Here is a 19,688-nt window from a genome sequence, read left to right as displayed (position 1 = left end):
TACTGTATTCATTTTGTACTCGCTAGGCTCCTCCAAGCTCCGTAAATACCTACATTTTCTTAAATTGGCAGCCACCCAGAGAGAATTTATCAATCCGGTTTCCTCGCCCGGCACCCTGCCAGTCCCTGCCCAACTCTCAACCCCTCACCTCTCCAAATCTTTGACCTGGGAAACTCAATTTCGTAACTCCAACCCGGAAACAAAGAAGGAGGGAAGGGTTGGTGGGAGGCGGAATGAGGCAGTCTCCTCTGGAGGCTCTGAGCGCAGGCACTAATCCTCCACGGACCGTTTGTGCTGCCCTCCTAGGAAGGGTGGCGGGGGTGGTGCTTATTTTCCTGACGGACAGAGTACGGGTGCCGGGCGGGCTCTCGCGGAAGTCCGTGCGCCATTGGGAGGGCCGCAGTAGCTGCTCTGTGCCCTTGTTGCCGAGGGCCTCTTCCTGGGTCACTCCTGGAGCAGGGGCCGGACTGGAGCTGACACCGGGGCTCCGGCGTGGCCCTCTCGGCGCCCGTGTGACCTCCTCGCCGGCGGGATGTGGCGACTACGCCGAGCCGCCGTGGCCTGGTAAGTGCGGGCTCAGACCTGGCCCCGTTATTTGGGGGGCCTCCGGAAAACCGGGTTATCCCATCACTACCTCCAGAATGTGCACCTAACTCTCAGGCCAGGCGGAGGGCGGTTGGAGGATTCCGGGATATTTTTGAGGACCCGTAGTTACAGGAGCCCTGACTGGGCTTACCTGAAGTCCCGGCTGCAGTACCGGCCCTTGTGCCTGTTTCTGTGCCGCCAGAAGATTCTGCGCTCCTTTCAGTCTTGGCCTTCTCTGTTGTCCTTCTGTCCCTGTCCTCTTTCACCTTTCTGCCCTCGCTGTTATCTCTGTCTCTGGTTGCTTCTTGTTTCTGCCCTCTCCCTCCCCTCGCCGTGTCCCTCTTAACTCTTTTTCTTCTGCCTCCACGCCAGGTGTGCCTTGCTCCTGCAGGTACTCTGTCTTCTGCTAGGGTAAAGAGGACTCTGCCTCTTGCCTTCGTCCGCAGACTAGACTTGCTTTGGAGTCAGATCTGAAGCAGTGACGCAAATGGTGGCGGAGGTGGTGATTAGAGATACCCTGTTAATAGCAGCTTTTCAGTGTTAGGGAGAAAGGCTTGCTTTGGATGCGAAGTGGTGAATATAGCACCAGCTTTCTAATCACACTTATTTTTGCCCTGGCCTCGTTTAATCCTAAGTAGAAAATCATAGGAGTTTTTTCATTTCTGTGGGTTACTACGGGCATTTTAAAGAGATTTAAATTTGACTTTATCTTGACACATATTTGTGTTCTAATAACCTTAGATACTTTCAGGCTTAACTCATTGTTGCAGGCTTTTGAGAAGAAGTAATATGCATCAATTAAGGTTGGGAAAACTTGGTTTTCCTGAATTAGCCTCCAAACACCTGTCTTGAATTTTTTTCAGAACGTTGTTTAAATAGTGTAGGTAATTTATAGTGTTTATAAGGAATGGAATCCATTTGTTTTATAAAGGTTAATTTGAGTCTATATTTAGAATCAGATAACATACAACAGTTACAGTCCATTAGAATAAGTGAATAGTTATTTCTAATTTAATGGAATTTGAGTTTCTGAGTAAATCCATAGCCCTTGATAACTGCGGTAGGTTATTTCCTACTTTTTTATTTCTACTCTTCACTGTTTCCTGGAGAAACCTATCTAATTTTATTTAAATAAAAGAGAAAAGACTTTGCCAAAAATAGCATACTTCATTGGAACAATTAAGATATGTAGGAAAACTTTAAAAATTGACCTTAACAACAACTAATTAATAACTGATATATTTGTTTGTGGATGTTGTTGGGGTAAATTATTTCTAAAGTTACTATAGACTCTGCAAAGTCATGGCTTAAAAGTGTCTTATGTTGATAGTGCAGTTTAGCTACCCTGCAGAAGTAGAGATCTGGAAAGTTAGAAGCCTCAGCTCTGAAATTTGTCTTTTGCTGTATTTCTTCTGCAAAGAAGAATACGTGTTATGAAGGAGTACACTTAAATTTCCATTCTTTTTTTTTTTATTTTTATGTTTGTTTATTTTTGAGAGAGAGACCAAGTGCAGGCAGGGGAGGGGCAGAGAGAGAGAGGGAGACACAGAATCTGAAGCAGGCTCCAGGTTCCGAGCTGTCAGCACAGAGCCCGACACGGGGCTGGAACCCACAAACTGTGAAGTCATGACCTGAACTGAAGTCAGACCCTTAACTGACTGAGCCACCCAGGTGCCCCTGAATTCCCATTCTTAAACAGATGGGAACATAAACATTTTTTGACATACATATCTAAATACATACTCCCATATTTAGGTGCAATAAATATTTGTGTAAACTTGTTGAAAAGAGAATTATGTATTAGGAAATGATGCATAAGTTAAAAGAGATGGTAGAGGAGAGAGAATAGATGGTTTCGGGGGCAGCAGAGGAGCTTGCTTTGCATCACATTTGATTTTCACTTTGGCCAAATGTAGAAGTCTGTATTCAAAATACTTTTCCTTCAGAACTGTAAAGGCACTACCACATTTTTTTCTGGCATCCTTTGTCAACGAACACGGAATACAGACTGTTGGGACAATCTGATTTCTCTGTGTTTGTAGGTATCCTCTTTTTCTTTTCTTCCCAGACCTTCCCTGCCCTGCACCCCACACACACATGAGCTTTAGCTCCTCCCTGGCAGATTGTTCATCCTGGGGGCAAGTGTTCGTATTTTAACATTCAGCTGCACTGGACTGAGGGTGACACAGCCTTTCCCCAGATGGTGCTTCAGTAAATCTCAATTTCTTCTCCTTACCTCTTACCTATATCTCAAGAGGACCCTTTTGTGGAAAAGAGTCTCTCCTGTATGAGCATTGATCTCACCATGAATTGGAAGCTCTGGAAGCAATACTTGAGGATACCTTCCCAAGTACTAGGATTTTGTTTTGAGTCAATTAGCTTTTCCAGGGGATTGAATGAAGAACATTTTACATGTGGTTCCTGATTTGGACAACCAAATACTCTTTTTTCTTGGTGTCACCCACAGCTGTTGTTGCCACCATTTTGGAAACAGGGATTTTAGAGGTTTGGGAATAAAAAAGGAAGAAAATAACGAAAAGCCAAAACATCTTAGCAATATGACTACTTGGGTCTGGAGTTTATCTATTTGGATATATATTTAGATTAACTACTTTCTTTAAAAAAGCAAACAACTTTTGAGGGATAAAGGACTACTCATCAATACATTAGTAGAGGCTAGGGCAGTTATTGTTGAAATGACATTTATTGAGCACTTACTGTGTGGTCATTGCTAGGTTCTTTCACCTTTTGTTTTGGTTTTGTTCTCCCAATAACATATGTTCATTCAGCAGATTTATTAAGTGTCTATTGCTTGTGAAGCATTGGGCTAGGCTTTAGAAATACAATGGTAAGCAAAACAGACAAGACCCCTCCCTGGCCTTATGAAGATTATAGTTTATTAGTAGAGACAAATATTAATGCAATAATTACATTATTATGTAAAACAAATTTTATGTGCCCTAAAGAAAAGTGCAGGGAACTAAGAACTGTAGCAGGGGAACTCGAGTGAGAATGTCGATGCCAGAAGAGAAAGGGATCCTGAGGTGAAACCATTACTGACCAGAGTTCACAGGAGTAACAAGAGTTAAGAAGGTAGAAGGGTTTGCCCAAGCACAGTGGGCATCTAGGCCCTGAGATGGGAAGGATTATGGCACAGTCGAGGAGCTACGTGAACATTGGTCTGGGTAGAGCTCCGAGGTTAGAGGGAGAGAGGCAGGACTTTATAGACCAGGAGTTTGGATTTTTATTCTAAATGCAGGAGGAGACATTGAGGGAGATTGACACATGTGAGTGACAGTGATCAGGTTGACATTTCAGAAGAGTGCCCTGTTGTGCTGTGGAGAACACCTCAGTCCAGACTGTTGTTGCAAGCCCAGGCGAGGCATGGTGGTAGCGGAGATGGGAGAGTGGAAGGCTGGAGATGTATGCTGGAAGTAGAATGAACAGAACTTGAGGATGAGGAAAGTATCAAGAATGAGCCCAAGTTTGTGGCTTATGCGACTGAATAGGTGCTTGTGCTTTTTCCTGAAATAGGAAGTCCTGGACGGGGGCCAGGGTTTGGGAGGGACGGAGGAGAGATAGCATGGATTTGAACATCTTGATTTGAGGTACTCCTTTGATATCTAAGGGGTGGTGTTCAGTAGGCAGTTGGACACAAGGATCTGGAACTTAACTGTTTGTACTAGACGTACAAGTTTTGAGAAACGTGGATATGCAGATGGCAGTTGAGGAGATGGGTGTGGATAAGGTTGCCTGGGAAGAATGGGTAGACTGAGAAGACAAGTGACTTTACATCTAAGCCCGATGAACTCCCAACATTTAAAAGGTTGTTGGGGAGGAGGTGCCTGAAAAGGAGTGGCCAGCAAGTAGGAGTAAAGCTAGAGACTGCGGAGATTGAGGGCGTTCCAACAAGGAGGGGGTGTCAACGCTGTCAGATATTGCCGAGACAAAGAAAATGCGAATCGAAAAAACAAATGCCCACTGGAAGCCTTCAGGGTGAGGGCTGTTTCACTGAAGTGAGACAAATGGAAATCAGGTTGGTTTGGCTTTTAATAGAGGAGCTAAAGCAGGGAACTGGGGTCTGTCTTTCTCTCCTTTAAACTGACAGAGACTTGACTAGTGATTCCTGAAAAGAAAGGAGGAATTCAGAGGAAACGGATTTGCCTTTAAAAGGCAGAAGAGTACTTCCTTACTGTAATCTTACAGGGCCTGTGGAGGAGGGTGGGTGTCAATGCGGTAGGTAAGCAACAGCATGTGTCCCTCTGATGGCTTCCATTTTCTCCCAAGAGTCGGAGGAAACAAGGAGAGATGTGGGAGGGTAGAGGTGGGTGGGGAACATCTGAAATAGTCCTAGCAGAGAGTGGAAGAATGAATTGATAAAAAATAAGATGGCCAAGCTTTTTTTAGGGCCTAGCTGAGATGTCTGTCCAATTGGGTGTGACTTTCTTCAGTAGTGCTTCATTCCCTTGGTACAGGCTTAAAGTGATAATAAGGTTCATCCAGGGTTTGTATATTGCCAAACAAGTGTAACAAAAAGTCAGAGGGCAAGGGAGTTTAGAGTATTTGCAAAAGAGCCTTTAAGACTATGAACCAGGCTAACTAGGTAAATAGATAAGGTGGAGACTGATAGGTTAGGGAGAAGATAGAGGTATCCATGACCTGGCTGTTCCTATAGGGCCAAAGATGGTTGTAGTGAAGGGGATTATGGTCTGAGAAGAAGATACTTGAATTAGTGATTAGTGACAATAACTCTGATGTAGACGTAATCCTGTTTTAACAGATTAAAAAAACTGAGGCTTTGGTAAATTCATAATTTGCCCTTGATTGCACATGAGTAAGGAGTGAAACTGGAACTGGAACCAAAGTTTATCTGACTCAAAACACTAAGTGGCTGGCTATAAGGACGGGGTTGAAAGAAGTTTGAGCCAAGTGTTATGAAGCCGTGGGCTATTCCCCCAGTTCGTTTGGCTCTTGATTGTTTTATATCTGTAAATGTAGTAATCTTAGTCTCCCAGCTAAAACTTTGGGATTACTATTTACTCTTTTCCTTGTCTCCTGTGTCTAGTCCGTCATTCTGGTATCTGCCTTTCCCTTTCCTTTCTTAGTGCTGCCACCTCACTTTAGTGTCTTCTCTTGTATCTGTGCAACTGATACACGATCGCCTTATTGCTCCCCAAATTACCAAACACTGGGCGGCTTCAATGGGAAATCATTTATTTCTCACAGTTCTGGAGGCTGTGAGCTCCGAGATCAAAATGCCGGCATATTTAATGTCTGCTGAGGAATCACTTCCTGGTTCCTAGATGGGGGCATCTTTTTTCTGTGTCCTCACATGACAGAGAGATCTGTGCTCTTCATCTCCTTATAAGGGCACCCAACACATGGGCACATCCATGACTACAAATAAACCAAATTATCTCGCAAAGGCCTCACTTCCAAATACTTCATGTTGGGGATTAGGCTTCCACATACAAATTTTGGGGGGACACAAACATTCAGTCTGTAGGACGTTGCCTTTAATAACCTTCTTTCATTGCTGTTTGATTACTCTTACTTACTCTACTCAGACACTTTCAGCCAGGTACTTTATGTGGTAATGATTTGTTCCTTAATTTCCATCCCTGGGCTGTCTCAGGATCATGAGACGTAGAGGAGAGACCAAAGAATAGCTGTTCTAAGCTGCTGGAATTTTTGTGTTTGAAAGCAGGTTTGCATTCATTTTGTTTTCACTTTTACTGACAGTGAATAGCAGTTAATAAAATAAGTCTCTGCCTTTTTTCTTTTCATCTCAGTTCCTTGGATTGGGATAGCCTGCATGTAGTAAATGAGAGGGAGGGCTCTGGAGTCCCACTGCGTCAGTTTGAATCTTCATATAAGTGTGCACTTAGATGAGTTGTGTGTGTGTGTGTGTGTGTGCGCGCGCGCGCCATCTTTTCCTTGTTGGTAGGATGGAGGTAATACTAATACTTTCATTGTAGGATTTTTAGCAGGATTAAATGAGGTAGCACATGCCGCAGCAGTGCCTGGAAATGGAGTAAGTGGTTAATGTAAGCTATGGTATGATGTCGCGTGCTTGGTCACATGCACCCATGTGCATTTTCTCTTGTGCACTGCTTCTCTTGTGCACTGCTCTTTTTATGTCGTTTCCTTCTCATTGTTACCCGGTCTGATCTTTGTCCCATTTTGGTTTTCTTTTCAGTGAGGTCTGCCAATCCTTAGTGAAACGTAGCTCTGGAATCAAAGGAAGCTTACCACTACAAAAACTGCATCTGGTTTCACGAAGTGTTTATCATTCACATCATCCTACCTTAAAGCTTCAAAGACCCCAATTCCGGACATCATTTCATCAGTTCTCCTCTTTAGCTAACCTTCCGTTACGTAAATTGAAGCTTTCTCCAATTAAATATGGGTACCAGCCTCGCAGGAATTTTTGGCCAGCAAGATTAGCTGCAAGACTCTTAAAACTTCGATATCTCATACTAGGATCTGCTGTTGGCGGTGGCTATACAGCCAAAAAAGTGAGTAGAACTTTCCACTGCTTTTCCAGTTATTTTAGCACAATTATTTGAAGGTCTTATAACACAAATCGTTTTTCTTTAGTGAAGTAGAATATTTAAAAATTTATGGTGTATCTCTACCATGTGCTAAATTAACATTGCAAATAGGAAAAACTCTTCGAATCTTGGTTATAATTACAGTAGGTGAGAATGGCCTAGTGGAAGGAGCACTAGGGTGGGGTGAGGTCACCTGGCTTTGATTTTCAGCTTGCCACTTAGTAGCACAGACAGGAAAGTAGGTGTCATGCTAACACAACCACTTTGGGGCAGCTTTGGGAGCAGAGGCAAGGTGTCCTGACCCCTGGTTTGTGTTTCTTCTGTTCCACAGTATTGTTTAGCTAAATCATGAAGCCTATTTGAAGTAAGAATATATTTTCAATTTTTACATTTTCCATATTTAGTAAAAGGACGCTTACATGTTCTATACGCTTGCCTACTAATTTGTTTTCAAAGGAACTGAGGCTATTTTGTTTCTAAAAATTTTGACCATAATGTATCGCTCTTTGTAGATAAGCATGTTTTAATTAGATAAATTAAGGTGGTTTTTCTTTATTTTTTGTATGACATTCAGAACATTCGATTGGCATATTTTCTTTTCTTTTAGACTTTTGATCAGTGGAAAGATATGATACCTGACCTCAGTGACTATAAATGGATTGTGCCTGACATTGTGTGGGAGATTGATGAGTATATTGATTTAGGTTTGTATCATCAACGTTAAAATACGTTTTTTTGGTCATATCTTCGGGAAAGAGAAATAGTGGTATTGAGATAGTTTCTTCACTCATGAGTTCACTGTGTAGCAGTTTTATTTTAATGATAAAAGTAATAGAATATCAAAGAAAAAACTGGTAGAAAAAAAATAACCCCTTCGTCCATCACTTTCACATAGCTACTACTATCCTCATGGACATTTTCTTTTAATTGAACCTAGTCTGTGTATGTAGTTATTATTTTAGTTTCCTTTTTAAAAGTTATATGGCAACAGTATACACTTTGGCTTCTTTTCCTGCCCAACACATTTGTTAGTCAAAGCAGCCTCTCTGGACATCACTTTCAGTGTTCTGTATTCTCACCCAGAGCAGATGCACCATAACCCACCTCACTAGTTACTTTTTATTGGATACCTTGGTGACTTCTACTTTTTGTAGCCAAGTCCCTCAAAGCCCGCTAGAGTCCATAATAATTTCTTGCCATAGTCAGGTACTGTTCACCTTTTTCTATAATAGGTAGATGAGAAAAAAGTATATCTGATAGTTCTGATTGCCAGTATGTTATGATGATTTAAACAAAATTTTCTTTTAATGGAATTACTTTCCTCAGTCTTTTTTTTTAGAGTTTGTTTAATTTCTTAGGTGCATGTGGGGGTGGAATTACTCTCTACATGCACTTACAGCTCTTAAAGATAAAACCGTGCTGCACTGACAGAGGGATCTGCAGGAATCTGTAGCATTCTTTCCATGTTTTTCTAATATTCGTGAGGAGCGCTTTTACCTTGATGCATTTGCCAGCACCACAGTGTGGGGCTGAGGGTCGGGTTCTGAAGCTGCACTGGCCAGCCTCAAGCCTGACTCCCTGCTTCTTTGCTGTTGTGCAGGCTCATCTACTTAACCTCAGTGCCCCAGTTCCTCACCTGTAAAGTGGGTTTGATGATAACTGTTCTGTAGGGCTGCCTTGAGGATTAAACAGGGGAGTGCCGTAACAGCATTTAGAATAATATCTGACATACTCTTATTTTGAGAATATTTATGTATTTTAGTCCTCTGCAGAGAAAATTAAGAAAAGCGCATTCTAATTCAGAAGATACTGTACCGTTGTACCAAACTTTGACAAAATTGAGCGTCAATTTTATATATTTATAAATATAAATAAAACCAGCAAAAATAAAACCGAAGTTTGCCATGGGTTCTTAGACAGTTATTTCCAAATGTTAACAAGTGTGAATTTTCTTAGGGTCTGTGAAAGGATGGAAAAAAGTAATGGAATTCTATTTTTTATTTCATTACTGTCTTCGAGTTTGGAGCAGGTGTTTCAAGAGGCGTTTTTCTGTATTTTCTTTGATTCTTGGCCTCTTTGCTGTGACTTTCTCCTTAAAAGTACTTCTGATTCCAATACAGCATTAACATTGTTAACACAGTGCATATAGTTCCTGGCATTTAACTTATAAATGAAAAGTTTCCATCTAAGCCATACATCTGGTGACTCTTTTTAAAAACATTTCATGGCCTGTGGAATATCATCACAATGACATATTGTTTCAGATACAATTATAGTTGTAATAGGGAGAAAAATAGAAAAATATTTTAAGTTTATACATGATGATTATTTCTATTTTGTCAGTGTTTTAATAGTCAAATTCTTATTTTGAGAATTTTGTTTGTTCTCCAGAGAAAATTAGAAAAGCACTTCCTAATTCAGACGACCTTGCAAAATTGGCACCTGACTTTGATAAAATTGTTGAAAGCCTCAGTTTACTGAAGGACTTTTTCACCACAGGTAAGGAAGGACCCGTTTGATCTCACTTAAAATGTCAGAAGACCCAGAGGAAAAATACTAAGATGTATTCATTTGTTTATTCGTATCTTTTAAATGAAAACATCTAGTACAAATTAAAAACAAATTTTTGAAAAAACAGATACACAAAGTTTTGTTGCTCAGTGGTTTTAAATTTTGGTTAGTGCAACAAAATGAAAATTTGTAAGAGGTTAAACATACTTGGCTTTAGTCAGTGAGGGAAAAAAACGATCTCTTGTTCCTGACAAGTAGGTTAGACTTCCTATGTGCTTGCTTTTCATAATTGGTTAGAGCCGATTTGGTGATTTTAAAACAAATTTAATTATGATGGGCCGTAATGAGTAGAATTTACTAAGGTTGATCTTGGCGTATTTGCCCAACTCACACCCTATCATGATATAACTCTGAGATCTCAGACATTTGTTTGCTCATTCCTGTCAAATTTTACATTTCTATTTCCCCTTTTGCTGATTTTTCACAGGTCACAAATTGGTTAGTGAAGTCATAGGAGCTTCTGACCTACTTCTCTTGTTAGGTGTGTAAACAGACATTTTTGCTGACCTTAACATGCCTTTTAAATGCTTCTAATAAACTAGTTGCAAATAAATTGCAGACCAAATTTATGCTGCTTATGCTGAATTTTAAAACTCCAGAACTCTATTGGGCAAATTCCTTATCTTACAGGTGAAAATAATAAAATAATTATCTTGCAGTAAAACTAAAATTCCTAAATACGTTTCTATAAGATTAAAAGTATTAAAAAGAAAGTTTGTTTAACCAAAATATTTTCTTGAAATTGATCTGATCATTTCTGATAATCGAAATGAAAAGTAATTTTAGTTTGTCTCATCTGTCCTGTCACCCTTTGACATTTTAAATTTATTTTGTTACCACATGTGGTCTGTAACGGCAGTGATATAGGACTAAACTGTAAGTACTCTCCTGGAAAATTGTCTTCATCAGAAATTGTCTTTTTTAATTGTAATTTTCAGTGATTTGTTTTTAAATAGGTTAAACATGTCCTATAATATTTACAAAGGTTTTTTTGCGTAGGTTATCAATGTGTTCCTTAAAATAAGAATAGTTTTTAATTTTCAAAAAAGTGGGTTTTATAAAAGTCCATTTGCCTTTAAATTAGACGTAATTTGGAATTTCGGCTCTTGATATCACTGGAGAATTTAAAGGACTGCTTATTTATCTTTAAGGTTCACCTGGAGAAACAGCATTCAGAGCAACAGATCACGGATCTGAAAGTGACAAGCATTATAGAAAGGTAAGTATAAGGGAGAATTCTTCACACAGGTAGTCTGAAAGAGTTAAAAAAAGTTTTCACCTACATGAAAGGTTTGAAAATGGTAACATCTGAGGAGCAAATATAAAAGCATCTAAGTAGAGGTGTTGTTAATCTTGGTACAAAGTGAAAGGTATTGTGTGACAGTTCTGGAAATATAATTGGAGAAGCCCATTGCCTTCAAATACGTTGTGAAATATTAGTTTCCAAGGATTGGCTTCAACAAAGGGTCTTGTTGTTAAATATGTGTGGGAAAGCTGATATAAATAAAACAAGCAGGCTTTTCTTTTCCTTGGGATTTCTCAGACCTCACATACTTATGTGTATTATAAATCCCAGGAGAAGTCAAAGTGTACAGAGTTTTCCAGATTTATTTAGCAACAGAACCCTTTTTTGTGAAATGTATTTTAGGGACTAATGTTTCATGGCATACGCTTAGGGAAATATTAAAGGAGTAGGAAATGGGTTATTAGGGGATAAAGTGATTCTGTGACATTAATAGCAATTGTGTTTGGAGTTATTTAGGGTGTGTTAATTTCAATACTTGTGTTAAAATCCATATGAAAGTTTTAGGAGAATTGCTAATTAAAATAACACATTCATTGCTCTATTTATATTCATATGTTAACTTGACATTTTCTTAGTCTTCATTTTTTCATCTTTTGGAATTGGTAAGTTAACTGATTCCTTGCAAGTTTTTCTTAAAAAAATGTAGGTAAATAGATATTTGAAAAACATGTTCTATGAACATTTAAAAATTAAGTATGGAGTATGTAGCTTTTATATTGAAAGTTATTATGGTTTTTGTAAATTGAAAGGAAATAATTTTATGTTTATTTTGAAAGTGGAAAGACAATACTTCCTATGTATAGGTTTCCATCTCTCTCTTTGTCCTTTATCGTTGAACTTTTTACATGATATTCCAAGTTTAAATTCTAGTATTTCAAAAGATTTTTCTCTTGCCTTTTAACTAGATCTTTCTTTTGGAGAAAACTTATTTTAAAATGTGTGTGTATGTGTGTATGTGTGTACATGTGTTTGCCTTTTAAGTTGATACCTTTTCCATTGGCATTTTAACCAAAGGAACACTTGACTATTCATGCTACTGGGGGGAAAAGTTTTAATAGAAATTAGCCTATTATGCACAGCGTATTTCAAACCAAAGACTTGGCCCTTAGTGCAGGTAGATTTCATATGTAGAGAGGCACTAATCTAAGGGGGAAAGGAAGCTCTCTTATAGGATTAGCGGTGTGGTTTCTTTTTGCCTAGATAAGGTAGGCGAGGTCTGCCTCTGGTATTCTCTGGTATGGTCTAGGATCACTTTGGTGAATGAGAAACCTGTTTCAGGGTCTAACTCACATAATTTCCTTAAAATCCTGCTAAAGTGCTGAATGAATACTTGACAAATGATGAGTAGCTCTGCAATATAGAAGAGAGTGGATCACTGGGAATTTAATTATATTCACAGATTTTATTTTATACAGTAGACATGAAAGCAAATTTATTGCTTTATTTCATAATTTACTTGAAGGTAAATACTCTCATATACTATTTCCTTTTAACTTTTTCATGCTTTATGATGATTATGTTGCCCATTAAAAACCTAGCAATTATTACTAAATCTAGAGTTTTAATTAGGCTGTTTTCAATACAGGCTAAGTTAAATTGTAGTCAATGCTAGTATAAAAATTTACTATACAGAAAAGTATTTCCAGCCTCAACTAGTGGTTTTAAATCCTGTTAATGTGCAACATTATGTGTTTCAAGGCTTGACTTTTATCTGTAATACTTGAAGATGATGAACCACTCAGGCAAGATGCAAATAAACTGACTTTAGTAGACTTATCTACAAATTAATGGCTGAATGTGAGCATGGAAGGAGAGACTTTCTTCGCAGAAGCCTTTTTGAAATTACTCTAAAATGTTAAGTTTGAAAATTTGAGTAGTAGTCACAGGTGGTAGGATGACATCCAGAGATTAGTTGATACTTTTTTGATGGTTCAGAATGTTGTCTGAGAGTCCCAGATAGAAGGTGGTATTTAGAGTTTGAATGCACTAAGCAGGCATGCATTAGCTTAATGGTTGTCTGGTTTGTACCAAAATTTCTGGCCAGATTTATACTAGAAATGTAAAAGTAAATGTGAATCCGATTTCTTTTTTTTTCTTTTTTAAGTAATAAACTGAAAACATTTCTACAACTAGAACTAAAAAAGGAAATTTGTCCTTTCTGATAGAAGAACACATGTGGAGAGTGTGGGCAGGTAGAAGAAGTTAGGACCTGCGAAGTCAACTGAAGCGAGAGTGATGGAATTGAGAGCACACACATGTCAGATTGTTTGAGTTGAGTCCAACAGAATGGATAACACTGTGACCTGACTACCTGTGGCTCCCAGTTTGGGGTCACTAGACTTTTAGGCACTCTGGAAAAGTTGTAATTGAGGTCTTCAGAAAGTCCAAAAAAGCAGAAGACATGTATTTCTGCATAATATTGCACCAGCTAACATAAATATCAGTTTCTTTGACTTTGTCTGGATCTATATCCATTCAGTTTGTAGACAATAGGTATGTCTATCATGTTGACCAGAAGTTCTGGTATGTATTATCAGTAAATTAAAAACTGGAAAAATATTGAAAACACTTTTCAAGGAATGTTTTTCGTTAATCAGAAATTTTAAAATTTGTGTCCACTGGAGAAAAATATTAGAGCCCTTCGTGTGAACTGAATAATATCCTTGAGACCTGGAGACCTTCAGAACTACCTGAAGGCAAATTGAAAATTGAAGTGGTGAGCCTATTTTAATGAATAATTTGTAAATCTGTAGATTTCCTTATATTGATCATAACATAGACAGGTGACAGGACCACTTAGTGAATCTTCTGTTTTAGATTCGGTAAGATTGTCTGTTCTAGTGAAAATTAAATGAGACATTATATTTGTGCTTTTGTTTTATCATGTTTCTGATAGCTCATGAACATTTCACAGAAGTAAGCAACATGGTCATTCTGAAGATTACAAATACATTTATAGTTTATGGAAAATATTTGAAGGACCTTTTAAAAGTCCAAATCATGAAGGGTGGAATTATTATTTTAAATATAATTATTAGACAGTAATTAAAGTTCTTCTTTTTTACATGTTATGCTAATTCCTTTTTTTGTGGCTTTATTTCTCTTGTACCTCCCAGCTGAAATCTCTGTCTTCCCTCTTCTAATTTTTACTCATCCTTAAAGCCTAGGCTCTGTTGTCCCCTTCGTGAAGCCTTCCATAACCATTTTAGTTCCATTAATTATACTCTAAAGAGTGAAAACAGATGCCAGAGGAAACACTATTTACTTTGGTTTACATTCTTTAACGGCCTATTTCTGTCATAAAATCTCTGTCCTCAGAACACTGAGGATAAAGCAGAGCTTTTAGCAAGATTGACACAGCAAAAGAGAGGCTAATTGAAGTAAATGAACTTCATTTATGCCAACTGGTAGGCCCCCAAATTTTATATAATAGGTGTTTTGATCTGATCGCCTGTGAATTTCTCCTGGCCTTTGATATTGGGCACCTACCGAGGAGAACAAGAATGTGACAGTGGTACATGTGCTTGGTGTTCTAAACTGTAATGAAGCAGTGTTGCTTAAGTAGGATTTACATTTCTAGGACTCCTCATGCAACAAATACTGTAGTAACCTGGGCAAAATGAAATTCTCACAACCAATATCATCAAGTAGCCACAGATCAGTAAACTTGTTTCCTGAGCAGCTAAGTAGCAACTGTACTAGGTTAGACTCTTAGCCAGGAAGCCAACCCACTTGTGCACTAGAGTGTAGTAGTTGGGAGGCAGAGGGGTCAGAGGAAGAAAAGCCGGGAAGATGTGCCTGAAAAAAAGTGGAATGGCAAACCAGGCAATCTTGTTTTATTGCTTCATAAGCACACTGTGCTTTTATGTCATTTAAGAAACATTAAGTAAGTATATACTGTGTACATAATACTGTTTTTAGGTGACAATTTAGAACAAAAGGGATTTGGCAGAAGTTGTAATATTGATAGTAACTATCGGTAATAGACTGATTTGTTCATCTCTTAAAATTATCCATTGTAGAAATTGTCCAAGTATTAAAATAAGAAATGGTATTTCTGAACTGAAGCAAGGTGGATGATCCAAATGGAAAGATGTATTTCCTTCTGCTATCCATTAATTGACCTTTTTCAGTTGGCCATAAATACCTTGAGCAGAGTTATGTATGTATTAGTGGGAGGGGAAAAAATAGGAAAATAGTTATTTTTAACTAATCAAATAGAATTATTCAAATTTCGAAAAGTAGTTTAATGCCTAGGAGTATTTTTGAATGGAAGGGGAAAGAAGTCTTCACTTTCATAAAGTTCTTTTCTGGACCCAAGTTACTTTTAAAACTAATAGAGCAGGGTTGGCACACTTTTCTTTAAAGGGCCAGGTATCTTAGGTTTGCAGGCTTTAAGGTCTCTGTGGACTATTCAGGCAGCCCATCTTCTTAGTAGTTCAAATATGCCTTCTGATGTGTTGTACTGTTACCATTTTCTTTTTTTATTTTTATTTTTTATTTTTTTATTTATTTATTTTTTTAAAATTTTTTTTTTTAACGTTTATTTATTTTTGAGACAGAGAGAGACAGAGCATGAACAGGGGAGGGGCAGAGAGAGAGGGAGACACAGAATCTGAAATGGGCTCCAGGCTCTGAGCGGTCAGCACAGAGCCCGATGCGGGGCTCGAACCCACGGACCGTGAGATCATGACCTGAGCCGAAGTCGGACGCTCAACCGACTGAGCCACCCAGGCGCCCCACCATTTTCTTTTTTTAAATGTGGATTGAACCTGATGGGATCAAAGCCACTTTGGAAATAGCTAGACCATCGTGTCAACAGGATGGTATCAGGTGTAAACTGTAGTCACACTGTCTGCATTCAGATCCTGTCCTTCCTGCTTTCTGAGCTATGTGATCTTGAAAAAGATCAAACTCTTTGAGTTGCTGATTTCCTCTTTTGTAGAAGGGGGAACCCTACTGGATAGGATTGTTTTGAGAGTTTTGTAGCCCTTTAGCACAAAATCTGCACATAATAAAAATAAATATTGGTATTAAGGTGATGTTGATGACCATGATCATTATTACCTTACAGTTTGAATTATTCCATTAGTTAATTGCCTATTAACATTATTTGATTAATTTCCTCCCTGTAATTTCTGTGGAGTCTGTTCTGAGGACTGTGAAAACTGGGAAAATAGATCATCGGGCTGATATGTAGCTTATTTACAGAATACACATTTGTTCAGAAACCCAATTTGGATTTTATACTGGAAACTTTGTGTGCATTATTAGGTAAAAGTAGGTCATAATTTGACTCATTCAAGGAGCAAACCTGTGCTCAGCCCTAATTTAGGTATCAGCTGTAACACATACCTAAAGTGTCAGATGTTATTCTAGGTGCTAGATAAATATACGAACGGGATAAGGGTCCAGCTCTGCTATAAATGTTTAAAATACTGTTAAAAATATAGTGTCTTAAATATGTTCACATATAAATGACAAATAATTTTAAAGTGTCTTAAAATCTTTCCTATCAAACTCATTAACTTTTAGATTTTCACAGCGTATTCAGTTGATATTTTGGTTTTTGGAGTTATCACTGATTTTCTTGACCTGATGTTATAATTTTTTAAAAGTCTGACAATACTGTATGTGAAATATGAGACTGTAAGAGCTGCAGTGTCAAATTGGCAATAACTCTTGAGAGAGTGTATCATCTGTAGTTGTTCGTTGTTTATTTTTACTGTTTATCATTATTTACAGTTACTATGTTTTATATTTAATGTATATGATTTTAATATAATTACATGCTGTTTCTTGAGAGAAAACTATCTGAGCTTGGGAAGATATTTATTATATTTTTTCTGTTTAAGGAATGTGTCTTGCATAGCAGTTACACACATTTCTTTCCCTTCCTTATTCCACATGGCCTTAGCTCAGAAGCTGTATAGCCTGTAGCCCATCACTCAGTATTTAGGGTGAGATTTGATGTCCAAATTTGGATAGAGGTAACCTCCTTTAGTCATGTAATATAGTGTGAATAGTTTTCTCTGTGTCTAATTCTTGTTTTCTTCCTACTTTTTTTAGGAGGTAACAGTTAATTTCAGCTATCTTCACATAACAGTGCTTCAGTAACAGACTTGGAAGGAAAGTGAAATGTTACTAGAAAGAGGGTGTTTTCTTATAATGTAATAGATATTAAGTATTAGCCATATAATTTGTATGTAGATAGAAGCAATGGATTAGGGAAGGATGTTTAAGCTGTAAGTAAAAAAGAATCTTGTACCTGATAGACCAGCAAGCATAGTTAAGAAATGTGGAATATTTGCTCACTACTTTGACATCTTAGAGAGTACTGGTGGTATGTTAATTAAAGCCCAGGTACACTACTATATAAGCCAGCACAGGAAACCTTTAAAAGGGTATTACTTTGAGACATCTAAACACTGGGATGATTAGAAGTGGTTATAGTAAATGACTAAAAATAAGTTGGATTATTCTTCTTCTGCTTCATGAAAAGCAATGATACAGAAAATGAAAAAATGACAGATAATTAGGTAAATGATGAGGGTAGTGAGTTGGCATTGTCTTTCTTTGATAGATATATCAATGACCATAAAGTATTAACTTAAAAGAGATATCTTTAAAGGTAGCCACAGGTTTTTATAAATATATTTTCTGCTATTGGATTTGGAAACAGATGTTGACAGTTCAGTTGTGTTACTTGCCATTTTGATGTTCTCTCACTTGTCATGCAGAAATACCAACTAGTCTCATCCTTTGATTTATAGTAAGTCATCCAGTTTCATTATTGTTGGCATGGCCTAATGTATTAAAACTAAGAGTCAAACAAAAATTCCCCAAATTATATGCTAATACTTTCCCTTAATTTAAAATGCTTTACTATAATAGTAGCTATCCTATTTGTATTTGCTTCTTTTCTGGAAAACTTTTATTTATAGAAGTCTTTGGCTTAATAAAGTAAGTTATTAAGCCCCTGGATGAGTCTACTAATTAAAATTTGAATGTAATGTTAACCAGTATTTCAAGAAACTTCCTAGTTGTATTATATAAAATGTAATATTTTGGGCAATTATTTTAAAAAGCTCTGAAGCTATTTGAAACTCCCAATGTAGGTTATTTTAATGAGTATTAGTTTTCCTAGCTCTTTCTATTTTTATAACTTGGTAAAAATTGAGTTCATTGTTCTCCCAGAACACTCTTCCTGTGCAGATTAAATAGTGACTTCATTCACTGAGGTGTCTAATTGAGAAAATATTAGGCTTGTGACATTTTCAATTCTTTGTTGTCTTTTTCTCTGTTGTCATTTCTTGAGGGCTGTTATCTAATAGGCCAGCAATTAAAAATACTATACAGAAAATGACATGTATTGGGTATTCTGCCACATGTAAATACATTGTGATAAAAATTACATTAGTTAGCATGTCATGATTTTTAAGTGGAATGAATTATAAACATATAAATGTTGATTGTATTGTACACAGGTCCAAACTAGGTTTTGTTTCGTTTTAAATTTTCATAATAACTGTATTATTTCCAGATCCTAACTATGTTCTTTTATAGTGCTTTTGCTCTAGTAATTGATATATTGTTATATTCTTAGAGGCTATTTTTACTGAATGTCAAAACAGCTCATAAAAAGTGAAAATTCAGTCAGACTACTTATTTTATGTTGTATAAAGTTAAAACAGTGCCTCAAACATTATTTCTTAATTTGCAAAAAAAAAAAAAAAAGAAGCTAATATTTAGTCAGATAAGCTTGTATGTATAGGCATGTAGAGTATATGAATTAATGTAAAACCTTGATTAACTTGATGCTTGGAAACTCAAATTAATGGTTTTGAGGGGCTATGGTCTTTAATTGAAGACATCAGATATCAAAGAACAAATACATAATAATAATTTAATAATTAAACTATGATGTATTCTCCATTCAGTTTTATGAGAATTATGGTTGACAATTAAAAGATTTTTTCCCCCTTATGTTTCAAGTCAGGAGCATACACTAGTTCATATTGGCAATTCAAAACTAAGGGTTGAGGTAATCAGTTGTTAACTGCAATGCCACTTTCCTTGAGCATTCCAGTTAGTCTAGGTTTTACTGTATATTAATATTATACATCTGGCTCACTTTGTTCAGCCGACAGCCACATTGCGTTTTCTTTTCACTTTTTAAACTCTGCTGTTTTATATTTCTGAGACATCTAATTTTACTGAGGGGAAAAATGGAAACGTGGTACAGAGCCCTATTATATGGTGGCTTTCTAAAGGTACATAAATGCGTTTCCATTTTTGTTGTAAGCTATCCCTTCTTCCCTAACTTAATCTGTTCCTTGCTTGTGCCCTTTGGTTTAACATTGTTCTCCTCCCCAATTTTCCTCTTCTCCTCATTGTAAACTCATGGCAGGGTCTGCTTGGTGAGCTCATTCTCTTACAACAGCAAATTCAAGAGCATGAAGAGGAAGCGCGCAGAGCCGCTGGCCAATATAGCACAAGCTATGCCCAACAGAAGCGCAAGGTGATGGATGGTTTAAGGGGGCTACTGATGTGTTCACACTAATCAGCCATTTCAGCCAAGATCATGTCATCTTAATACCTTCATGGACTCCAATTATGAGTAATTATTTTTGACAAAATAAAAATTTGAAAGGTATATAATACAAATATGT

At 37.4% G+C, this 19,688-nt stretch overlaps 2 protein-coding genes across 6 annotated transcripts in view; one reads left to right on the top strand and one right to left on the bottom strand.

Annotated features, from left to right (window-relative positions):
* The window catches only part of ATP13A4 (ATPase 13A4), a 149,135-nt gene extending 148,904 nt beyond the window's left edge, over positions 1-231 (bottom strand). For both annotated transcript variants that reach the window (XM_042957027.1, XM_042957024.1), the window contains exon 1: positions 149-231. The gene's annotated coding sequence lies outside the window, so the exon portion shown is untranslated. The remainder of the gene's footprint in view (positions 1-148) is intronic.
* A 146-nt stretch (positions 232-377) lies between these two features.
* Positions 378-19,688, top strand: part of OPA1 (OPA1 mitochondrial dynamin like GTPase) — an 85,122-nt gene continuing 65,811 nt past the window's right edge. Inside the window, exons 1-7 of one of the 4 annotated variants that reach the window (XM_007090983.3) lie at positions 378-564; positions 6,785-7,103; positions 7,747-7,843; positions 9,531-9,638; positions 10,138-10,191; positions 10,862-10,929; positions 19,427-19,537. In XM_007090983.3, coding sequence (XP_007091045.2) covers positions 533-564; positions 6,785-7,103; positions 7,747-7,843; positions 9,531-9,638; positions 10,138-10,191; positions 10,862-10,929; positions 19,427-19,537 — 789 coding nt within the window. In that variant the 5' untranslated portion in view covers positions 378-532. The remainder of the gene's footprint in view (positions 565-6,784; positions 7,104-7,746; positions 7,844-9,530; positions 9,639-10,137; positions 10,192-10,861; positions 10,930-19,426; positions 19,538-19,688) is intronic. The other 3 variants (XM_042957028.1, XM_042957029.1, XM_042957030.1) reach the window with 3 other exon arrangements.

Source organism: Panthera tigris, chromosome C2 (assembly GCF_018350195.1).
Source record: "Panthera tigris isolate Pti1 chromosome C2, P.tigris_Pti1_mat1.1, whole genome shotgun sequence".
In the NCBI taxonomy this organism is placed as follows: domain Eukaryota; kingdom Metazoa; phylum Chordata; class Mammalia; order Carnivora; family Felidae; genus Panthera; species Panthera tigris.
The sequence above is the reverse complement of the archived record's forward strand: the minus strand, read 5'-3'. Positions and strand labels throughout refer to the sequence as shown.